The 11,494-nt window shown below is 37.2% G+C and overlaps 1 protein-coding gene across 1 annotated transcript; it reads right to left on the reverse strand.

The window, feature by feature from the left end:
* Positions 1–3,879: 3,879 nt before the first annotated feature.
* LOC147539877 (glycosyltransferase BC10-like) lies at positions 3,880–5,432 on the reverse strand. Its single transcript, XM_086641392.1, has one exon. The coding sequence runs from the start codon at positions 5,275–5,277 to the stop codon at positions 4,051–4,053; it is 1,227 nt and encodes a 408-aa protein (XP_086497518.1). The 5' UTR covers positions 5,278–5,432; the 3' UTR covers positions 3,880–4,050.
* Positions 5,433–11,494: the final 6,062 nt, after the last annotated feature.

Below are 11,494 nucleotides of genomic sequence, written 5' to 3' on the forward strand. Positions count from 1 at the left end.
ACCGTCTGGGAATCTTCTATGTGGTCGGTCAGGGCAACCCCTGTAGTAGGTTGGGCCCGACCGTCCCATAATTATGGCCGGTCACGGCCGGCCCAAGTATATCGGAGGCCCCAAGCGAAATAAAGAATTGGAGCCCCATACAGTGGATATTAGAAAAAATTTAAACAATGCAAAGGGTAGGAATCGAACCCTTACCTTTTATCCAAGATCTAAACTCTTTACCACTAAGCCACACGAAAAATTATACTTCATTGGTTTAAAGTATAATTAGTTTTTCGAAAGTTACAAACGAAATAGGAAACATGAGGCCCTTCATTATATGGGGCCCAAAGCGACCGCTTTGGTGGCTTTGGTCACGGGCCACCCCTGTGGCCGGTCATGACATGGTTGACCCATTTTTATTGATTCGGACCTTCTTTCCGGTCTGGTTCTTCCTATCTTTGTCCGGATCTTATCCAAACATTTTACAACTATCAAATCGGATATAATCCAACCTCTTATCACGTTCCCTCCAATAAACTCTCTCCGATCAAACCACCACTCTTTGGTGTAACCCGTTGTAGGATACACCCGAGATCAGCCGCGAATAGCTGAAGTGATCTGACGATTGTAGTTGGCTTCTAGCTAAGCATTATGATCCATAACTAGATGATCTTCTGGATAAAGGCAATGTTGTCGTATCTAACAAATTGAGTGCATTATCATCTTGGTCGAGGGACACTTCCTTCAGAAAGACCTCTCATTCAAGCCGAATGACATCTCCTTCACTTCTGACTTTCTTTATAAAGTTGAAATTCTTGACACACAAGAAGTGTAGAACTCCTAACGTTGTTGGAGAAAACATGTCATGAATTTTGGAGATGTTTTGGATTCAATTTATAGGAATCGAATAAGTATGTGCAAAGAGGCAATTGTGTTAGCAGTTGGGACGCAACTCGTGACTGTTTGGACTAAAGATGTGACGTTTCAGGTGTACCAAGTGTTGACAACGATCAGACACGTTAGATCTGGAGAAAACACATGGAATGAACGCAAATAGTTGGATCAAAAGGTGATCCCGAAAGTGTCTTGAAGATGGAGATTTTTGGTCGTTGGATGGACACGATGAGGACCTTCTATTGCTCGAAGTACGCGCCAACAAAGTACGCCAATCATCAGATCTTGTTGGGTGGAGTGAACGTAAAGCGTCAGATCTTAGCCGTTTCTTATTTGCGACATGACTCCTAATTTCTTCATCGTATTTATTGAGATTCGATAGTTTTCGAATAGTTGCCTCCAAAAGAAAGAACCTAGAGCGTGCGAGGGCACGATAATAGGAGTTTTTCGGCCAAAGCAATTTGTTTTAGATTGGGCTCCAAGTGTCATTACATTTGAATGACATTGATACATTATGGGTATAATATGCAATACATCATAAACTTTAATCAACTCTATAACCGAGAATTGAGACATCGAGCCCTAAAAGCTATATAAGGACCCTTGTGACCATCTTAGGCAGCTGAAATAAAAGAAACCAGTCTCACAATATAAGGCCAACGTTTTGGGGAAAACTATATAGTTTGCGGGGTGTGAAGTTTTGGGTGGAAACAAAAAAAATTGATTTTTTTATTTTCCCCAAACAACCAAATCCTTTTCAGCTTCTTCTTCTTTTCTCCGGCGACTCCACCATCTCCGACGACTCCATCATCTCCGGCGACAAAGTTTTTTTTTTCTCCTCCCCTTCGCCAGAGGTCTGGTTGTTCAAACCAGACGAGCTCCGGCCAAGGGGCTCCTCCCCTTCACCGGAGAGAAAGAGAAGAAAGAGAGAAGAAAGAGAGAGAAAGAGAAGAAAGAGAGAAGAAAGAGAGAGAAAGAGAAGAAAGAGAGAAGAAAGAGAGAGAAAAAGAAGAGAGAGAGAGAAAGAGAAGAAAGAGAAGAGAGAGAGAGAAACAGAAGAGGGTGAAGTCGCCGGCAGCATCCGGCCGGCGACTTTTTCCGGCGACATTAAAAGAGTGTTTGGTTTAATTTTTTTTGTTTTCCACCGTCTTCTTCGGAAACTTTAATGTTTTCCCCAAAACAGTGGCCCAATATAATCGTAAAAGAACCAACCAGAGTAACAAAAAAAAAAAAAACAGAAATTTGTCGTTCTGATTTTGGAATCGCCCCCATTTGACACGGTTGCTCGAAAACCCAATCAGTCAGTCCTCTCAATTTCTTCGAGATTTTTACACCGAAAAAAGTAAAAGTATTTACTTTAACACATTAAAATCCAATAACCGTTTGAAAGCACTGCATAACCGTTTTCTTCCTAGAGAGAGAAAGAGTTTCGAGATCCAGCTTTTCTGGCGAAGGGTTTTCCTTCGCCGGATCTCCCTCTTTTATGCTTCCTTTATAGTTTTCTTCCTCTCTTTCTCTCCTTAATCGTTTGATTCGTTCTGGCTATGGTGGTGTTTGAGCGGGATCAAACTCTTAACTTTGATTAGTTTGCTTCAAGATGTTGATTTACCCATTTCCTTCTTTAATCACGACTTGGATGAAGATTCAATGATCATACTCTCATTTTGAATCTGGTTTAAGTTTCAACGTTTTTCATCTCCTGTTGCTTCAATTTCTTCAATCAATTCTTCTTCTTCTTCGCCGAAGCCGATGTCAAATCCCATCACATCGTCTTCATCCATGTTTCGATTGAGGGGTTCTAATAATTCTATTTCATGGTGAAATAGGTGTTTGTTTGATGTCTTTTTATCATTTTATCATCATTGAATTTGCTCTAATACAATATGAAATGGAACCAACAACAATTACAGAGAGATAAATAGATAATTAAACAGAAGATAAAGAAGGAACAAAAAGCTCTATCTAGGGTTTCCTTTTTTTAGAGGAAGCAAGTTTCTATCTATCTCCATCAAATCAATGAAGACAGTGGTTTATCAATCGGCTTTAGAAGGAAATTGAAATGGCCGTCTTTTACTTATAGCAACATGAGACTAGGAAAGATGGTGAAAGCCGATTATACTGGAATTTTGAGGAGTAACTTTTCCGGCTATAAGTCTCCGGCACTTTTTTCGGTCAAATTTGGATTCAGGTATGTTTCTGATCAGGGTTTAGAAATAAAAGGCTAAGGATTTATCCGGTGAATTTGAGTATCGTGGAAGGGTAAGAGGAGAAAGAAGCGGATTTGGGAGAATCTGGTTATGTCGTCTCATCGAAGTGAAGTCAGATACCATAGAAGTTAGATCGGAAAGATCGATCCAGTTAGGGATGTGCAGCCAAAGGAGAAGAGAAAATTACTTGTTTTATTTTTACTTAGTTTTTTTAGTTCTTTTCCAGTTTTTTGTCAGACCTTTAGGGTCTCCTTTCACGATCTATAGGATCTTCTTGTCGACCTTTAGGGTCTTTTTATTCTCGATCTTTAGGATCATTGTGTCTGTGTCTTGTCCAATTTCTTTCCCTTCATGAGGCACTTTGCATTTAAAGGTATGTAACTCTCATGAAGTTTTCAGAGGAGAGAAATAAAAATTATCATCCATGTATCATTGTGACTTTGTCACTTATTAATGGAATATGTTTTCCCTTGGCTAAAAAAAAAAACACATTGATTACGACTCAACTCGTTCGACTTGACCACCGATTTAATCACAACTCACTCATCACATAATAACTCGTCTAAATAAAGACAAAAGAGTAGGTGTAAAAATTCATGAGAAATTAGAATTAAGTTGTGTCTGTGTCTTGTCCAATTTCTTTCCCTTCATGAGGCACTTTGCATTTAAAGGTATTTAACTCTTATGAAGTTTTCAGATGAGAGAAATAAAAATTATCATCCATGTATCATTGTGACTTTGTCACTTATTAATGGAATATGTTTTCCCTTGGCTCAAAAAAAAAAAAACACATTGATTACGACTCAACTCGTTCGAGTTGACCACCGATTTAATCACAACTCACTCATCACATAATAACTCGTATAAATAAAGACAAAAGAGTAGGTGTAAAAATCCTATCCAAATTTATGTCTCTTTCTTACTATTTATGTCTAATTAATTTACACTTTTTACCATTTTACCCTTTTCAATCACTTAAGATGACGTCATTCACAATCTTCATCAACGGTTGTAATGAATCCGGAGAAAATTTCCTAGCAAAAAGAAACGGATGATGATGATGATAATGTCTTCTTCGATGAACCATTGACGAATCTGAACCGTTGATTTGATCAGTACTACCATCATCACCGTATCTAGGTTGATCTTTTCTAAGCTTGGTAATTAATTCAGGTCCCACTTCAGAAGCTTCATAAGTACGAGGATGACCGTCGGATCTTCCTTCCCAGTCAACGTGAGTCAAAGTTGCAGGTATACTTCCATGGCGGTCAATCATATTAATCAAAGTAGGAAAATAATGTTCTTCTGGATAACAAACATCTAATTTCTCACAGGGAAGCTTGAATTTTGACCAGAGAATTTCATCTTTAACAATTAACCTAGCATGTTTACGGGTCAAGATGAAGAATTGTGACCCGACCCGAAATTGATCAAATTGGATTTCGGGTAACATAATGTCGGATCCTCTAGCTACCCATCTATCAAAAGCACCTGGCTCATTGTTGAGTATCTCGATGAAACTCTTTTTTGATTGAATTAGGGTTTTATAAGTGAAATTGAAAGAGTGAAGAGGGATACAAGTTGGGGAAAGTAGAGCAAACATGGAGTTTGATGGGTCATGGAGGAGAGCATGAGAAAGAAGACGACGAGCAGCTGAAATGAGTGATGGAGTGAATCGTTGAGTGGGTTTTGATGGGATGACTCGGTTGGTGAATACACCTGAAAATGGTGGGTCATATGGGTGAGTTGGATCGGCATGGATGTAAATATTGAAGAGATAGTTTGATTTTTGAGTTTGGGTTTTGTTATTTTGGTTAAAGAAGAGTTCCCAAAGTGGAGAAAATGGGAGAGGAGTTGTTGTTAGGAACATGAAAGCGATTTTTTTGGGAGATGAAATCGGTGATGGGTTTGGGTTAACTCGGGAAGCGAGTCGAAAGAGTGATTCATCATCTTCCGGTGGTGGTGGTGGTGGTGGTGGTGGAGAATGAGCTCTGTTTTTATATTCATATCTAAGAGGAATGAAATTTCTTATATGGGTTTTGCTATATCTGTTGGTGACAGTGGTGGAGGAGGAGGTGGTGGTGGAGGAGTTGGTGGTGGTGTTGGTGGCGGTGAAAACAAGAGCAAGAGGTAAGCATAAGAGAAGAGCACAACAAAGAGATAAGGGTGATGGTGAGATCATTATCATCATCATCAACCCTTTCTTCTGTTCTTTAATTTTGAGAGAGAGAGAGAGAGAGAGAGAGGACAAGTGAAGGGAAAGTGGGGGTTTAGAAAGGGAAAGTGGTGGGAATTAGAAAGGGAAAGTGACAAAGTAGAGGTTTGGAGTTGGAGAAATTAAAATGTAAAAGAAATGAAAAGGTGGAAGAAGGTTGTTATTTGCTTTTATTGTTTCTCTCTCTAAGGGTAAGATGGGATATAGTTCATGAGATAGATATGAAAGTCAGTGAGGGATAGATTATATGACTTCATCAGTTTCACTGTTTTTCCCAGATTGGTAAAAGAACACACAATCTTTGTCCACCTGTGTTACATGCACATGACTTCACCAAACACCATTTAAACCTATTTTGGATTATTAGGATTTTTGGTAGTAATACATTAGAGTATTTCATATCCCAAAGAAAGAAGAAATTTCCAGACTAATTAGTTGTATATGTTACAAAAAAAAAAAAAAAGTTGATATGAACTTATCATTGGACTTAGAAACAATACGATTTCACCTCTTCTGAAAGTCGAACGTGAGACTTCTGAAATTTATATCAACACTTTCAACTACTTGAGCAAACAAGTGTCGACTACATGCTTTTCTAAGTGTGGAGAAGGTAGAGATTATCTCTTTTTCATTTTTCTAGGTCCAACTAGTTTTTATTTTCAATTCTAATTCTACCTTTATGCATGTCATTTAGCTAGACAACTCAGCCTTACATCGGTTGTAGTTGAACAAAAAGAAAAGCAAAAAAAAATCTTAACAAAAAAAAAAATAACATTGGTTGTATATATGCTTAAGAAAATTACATGAACTTTCCACTACACAAAGAAATACACTTCGATAAAAGATTATTTTCTAAATGGCTCCATAAAGTATAATTAGTTTCCCTCGTGTACCGTACGTGAAGGGAAATGCAGAAATTGTCTCCTTTTCGTTTTTTTCTCGTCTAGCTACGGGTACCATCATCTTTTCAATTCCAATTCTACTGTTACGTGTGCCAGTTAGCTCGTCAGCATATTCGGAGTCGTTCCTTCCCAAGGCAGTTGATGCCGATACATTATGAAATTTGGCCTTTTTTCATTCAACCATTGTGGTTCCTTCTTGAATTGAATCTAGTTTTAACCCTAGATGTTTCAATTGATTTTAATACTTTCCCAAATCAGACTTACATGAAGCTAATTGAAATTGCATGTGAGGCATTCAAGTTGCTACATGGAGTTATGTTGGTAGGTATATATACCGTTGTTCCGAGCAGGGGGTTTTATGGTGTGTTTTCTAACAACTTTGAGTTGGAAGGGATGATCAAGAAGGCTACAATACATTTTATAGGAGCAGACACTGACATGTGAACAACTTATGAAGGGGGCCAAATGGAAACGAGTGAGCAAGAGTTGGTTACTTACAAAGACATGTTGACCCATTGACTATAATAGTATCAGATAGGAAGGCCTGGATGTTTTCTCGATTGGACCCTTTCAGTAACAAGGTTACTCAGTCTAATTTGGGTATTTTCTCATTTGACCCCTTTGGGTAACAAGTTACTTATTTTGGTGCTTTTCCATTTGGTCCCCTTTTATTTAAAAAAAAATAACAAAACTATTCTCAGAATTCAACCGATGGAAGTGGGGAAGTGGGCGCGTATTTGGACGCACTGTGGATTTAGAGGTTGGTCCATCAACAAATTTCATTAATACTTTTACAACCCAAGTCCAAACAATTACAAATGCTTTTGTACCCCAAGCCCGAGCTCTGAAAATTAATGTAAGAAATTTCGTCATCTCAAAGACTCCGTGAGCGCGCCCAATAGGTCCATGCGTTTTTAAGTTTGAGCTTGCACAAATAGTGAGGGCAAGATTTTGTTAGTGGGGAAGGCTCTACAAGCATGTTACTAATCTTGTATTTGCTCCCATAGTCTAGGGCTAGGCTTCAGCCGCTCTGCTGAGCCATGTTAGATTTTCTCATTCCTACCGCATAGACCACCCCGCCTTGGTTCCCAAACCACATGTGATGCCTCGTGCTCCAAAAGAAAGTACGGGCTCATTTTAATCTGATTGACGAAGGATACTACGCTGGAACTAAGTGTCATATGTCAGTCGTCAAAGTTCACCTTCTTGCTTTTGGAGCAACGATCATCACAACTACTATCCACTTTGTAACGGTTTGCGTTTTTTTTTAGTAGTTAGGGCCAAGTTTTTTTTTTCTTATGTCAACAACCTGGAGTGGTCAAGTACTGGAGGGATGACCTCTCCATCTTATTGAGGCATGAAAATTCTGGTCATTCTACGTGGTCACAACTCACAACGGTGTACTTCAAGAATTCTAGTTATAAATTGGCTCTTTCAACAAAAAAATTATAAATTGGCCAAGTCAAGGAAGCATACGTTGGGACAACTTTGATTAGTGGTGCCTTTAAAGTCTTATTTAGTTGACTTGATAAATTTTCAGGCCCTTCCATGGAATCGAACTTGGGGCCTCTGCATTGCAGAGTAGATGCACTTACCAACTGGACTACCAGTCGTTGGCCATAAATAATCTTCTATACTATCTTCTAATGGATCCATAAGAAAATCATAAGAAAACATAAAGAAAGAACCAGAGAAATTCTGTAGGCACTACTTCTAGATGGTTGAATAAGCATTTTACAACTAGGCTGCAACATCATTCTTCTATGTTTTGGTTTTCAACATTGTAAGGAAAATGAATTTATGACCAAAGTTAACAGGAAACCAACACTAACATAAATGTTGTCAAGAACGATTTGCTCGAACATGGCCCAAATGTTTGTTGGTTGAATAATCGGAGCATTCAAACTCAACTTTACCCTTTAATTTATGTTTTATGTCTCAATTATGTTTAATCTTGTTTGGTTATCTATAAACCACCTCCTAACAACAGCATGGCCCTTTTGTTGCTTTCTTTAACTTTATTATTTTGGGTTCTACAAATAAGTGTTTATGCTTGTTTGTCTCAAATCACAAGTTTATTTGCAAATTTTTGTACCCAACTAGGGCCTATATAGCATTTCCCACCTGGTTTTTGTTAGGAGCAAGGACAATGGAGAGCCCTCATTTTCATTAACTTTGAAATGACTGGTGTAGTCCATTCAACAGTTCATTCTTTCCATCTCATAACCCATTTGTCATAAGGGGTCATAGAAACAAAAATTTACAACATTTCTGAACTATAAAAAGTTTGTAATAACTCTGCAAGAGATTTGCAACGACTTACAAAAAAAATTTATAATATTTTGTAAGAAGTTTCTAACAACTTTGCAACAATTTGCAAAAGTTTTACAATAACTTACACGAGAGTTGTAAAAAATATTAAATTTTAACTTAAAAAGTACAAACTTTAGATTTTACGGACGAAAAATAACATTTATTTTTTAACTTAAAAAAATTTATAATTGAATCTTCGACAAATTTTATGTTTATATTATCTAACTGGGTCTCGTCCAAATTTCTTATTTATAGTATTTTTTTTTTTTTTTTTTTTTTTTTTTATAGTATTTAAGTACATTGTAATAAGAATAGACATCACAATCATTAATTATACATATTATAATGTAACAAAAGTACTTTCTTAAAACATAGTTAAAGGAAAAGGTAAAAGGACCACATGAATACCCAAAAAAAATTCAACTATAAAATTGGGGTTTGGGTTAAAAAAAACAAATGGTTAGGGACTCTCAAATAGCTAACTAACAACCTTTCTTATCCAATAGGAAATCGATGAAAAGAAATAAAATCAAATAATTAAACATCCGTGCAAGTGACACATGATAATGGTCGGGGGTTGCTTTGATACCACTGATAATGACATCACAAACAACTATCACCCACCATACATTTAACTATGGTTAGGATTAGGGGGTCTCAAAGATAATGAAAAAAGTTAGAGGTTTGTTATGTGCTCAGTGGTATGATGTGGTGAATTATGATATAATCCAATCACATCTTGGGGATGCATCCACGTGTATATGTAGGTGACATCAAAACCCCACACTAATATCACTACATGTTTCTCTAAATAATTGAGTGAAACGACTAATAGACAATTTTTTGTTGTTGAAAAGGTATGGAGTTCGCTTCCATTTTATTTTTTTAAAAGATAGCTTATATAACTATAAAGTAACAGTGTTATTACAATACATGTTAGAAATAAATTTTGAAATGTACTTCTGAAATTTATTATTTTAATTTTTTCTAGTTCATTTGGCAAGCTTATCGGTAAGGATATTGCGTAGTCTGGCTACGTAGGAGAATTGAATACTGTTAAACTTAGAAATGAGAGTTTTGACTTGTCAGATGTGAGTTGCAGTGTCTTCCTTCAACTTAACACCTTCAAATGTTTATTTACTTCAAATAAACCATTTTCATCTACAACATTATGTCCATCTATATAAATAAAAGGTTCCTTAACAAAATAAAAATAAAAATAAAAGGCAAAAGAGATGTCAGAGAGTTTGTAGTGATATATCCCTTTTTTTTTTCTCTTTGTTTATTTTTATGTAATTTTACTTAAACTCAAAATTGTTTTTATTTAATTAAGTAATTAGAAAATTAAGTTAGTGGAAAATTAATTTCTTTTGTTGATTAAGTTAGTTGGTTAATGGATGAGTTAGTGGAATCATGTTACTAGTGGTCTTAGTTAGTGGGTAAAATTTGGGTCTATAAATAGACTTGTCTTTTTAGTTTATTTCCATCAAATCAAGTCAAGTAATTCAATTCAGATAAATATCTTCTTCATTTTTCAATGGCTTAGTGAAAATATCAGCCATTTGTTCTTCTGATTTGCAAGACTTCACATCAATCTCATCGTCCTTCACAAGCTCACGAATGTAATGATACTTTATATCGATGTGTTTACTTCTTCCATGAAATACGTGCGTCACAACAACCAACAAAAAATGCGCGATAAGCTCAACAAATGTAATATGTTGCGCCAAGTTTGTGAGAGTCTCACATACAAAAAACTAAGGTGGTCATTTCTATAAACAATTAGATCTAACTCGTTTGAATGGTCTGGGCTGAATTGATTTCAGAATGTTTACTTTTATATTTGACTTGTCCTTCTGCTCGTATATATGGATTACTCGAGTTATTCAAACATAAAATAAGTCTGAATAAAGAATCTATTATTTAAGATATCCTAAAATGACTAGCGTAAAAGTCACATATCCGATTCTGATCAGAACTGAAAATCCACGAGTTATAGATTCAGGAATAGATTTAAGGGTTATTTCCCTAATGACCCCCTACTTTGTGACCAGCTTCCTGCCTAGCCCCCTACTTTACAAGAAATGCCCATATGGCCCCCTTCTGTTATAACACCGTTACTCTCTCTCTTCCATTTCTTTTCTCTCTCCTCCAACATGTTTTCTCTCTCTGCCACCTCGTTAAAACCTGCCAACTCATCATCTTCTCCGGGAAGGTCGCCGGCCGACCAATTTCCGGCCGGCGACCTTTAAACCTAAAAAGAATTATTTTTTTTTTCATCTCTCCTCTCTCTCTCTCTAAAAAAAAAAAAAAAATTTTTTTTTTTTCACCTCCCTCTCTCTCTCTCAACTCCGGCGAAGGGGGTTACCCTTTGCCGGAGGACCTTTAAGGTCTGCCGGAGCAGATCAAGGTCTGCTCGGGCAGACCTTAAAGGTCCTCCGGCGAAGGGTAACCCCCTTCGCCGGAGTTTAGAGAGAGAGAGGGAGGTGAAAAAATTTTTATTTTTTTTTTTTAGAGAGAGAGAGGAGAGATGAAATTTTTTTTTTTAGGTTTAAAGGTCGCCGACCGGAAATTGGTCGGCCAGCGACCTTCCCGGAGAAGATGATGAGTTGGCAGGTTTTAACGAGGTGGCAGAGAGAGAAAACATGTTGGAGGAGAGAGAAAAGAAATGGAAGAGAGAGAGTAACGGTGTTATAACGGAAGGGGGCCATATGGACATTTCTTGTAAAGTATGGGGCTAGGCAGGAAGCTGATCACAAAGTAGGGGGCCATTAGGGAAATAACCTAGATTTAATAGGGTCCCGACCCTCTCTTGACGTATCATTTGGAAAAAAAACAAAAATAAAAAGAGCTCTACCCTTCATAATAAACGGGTTAGGAGTTGAGTTATTCGATTTTGGACCACAACCCTAGTAGTGATAGGTCTATCCAAGTTCTAACGCCTGTTGCCTGTTGGCAGGGCCCCCCCCCCCTCTTCTCTC

This window comes from Eschscholzia californica, unplaced genomic scaffold, assembly GCF_041429995.1.
Source record: "Eschscholzia californica isolate CP2 unplaced genomic scaffold, dmEscCali1.0.p SCAF_5, whole genome shotgun sequence".
In the NCBI taxonomy this organism is placed as follows: Eukaryota; Viridiplantae; Streptophyta; class Magnoliopsida; order Ranunculales; family Papaveraceae; genus Eschscholzia; species Eschscholzia californica.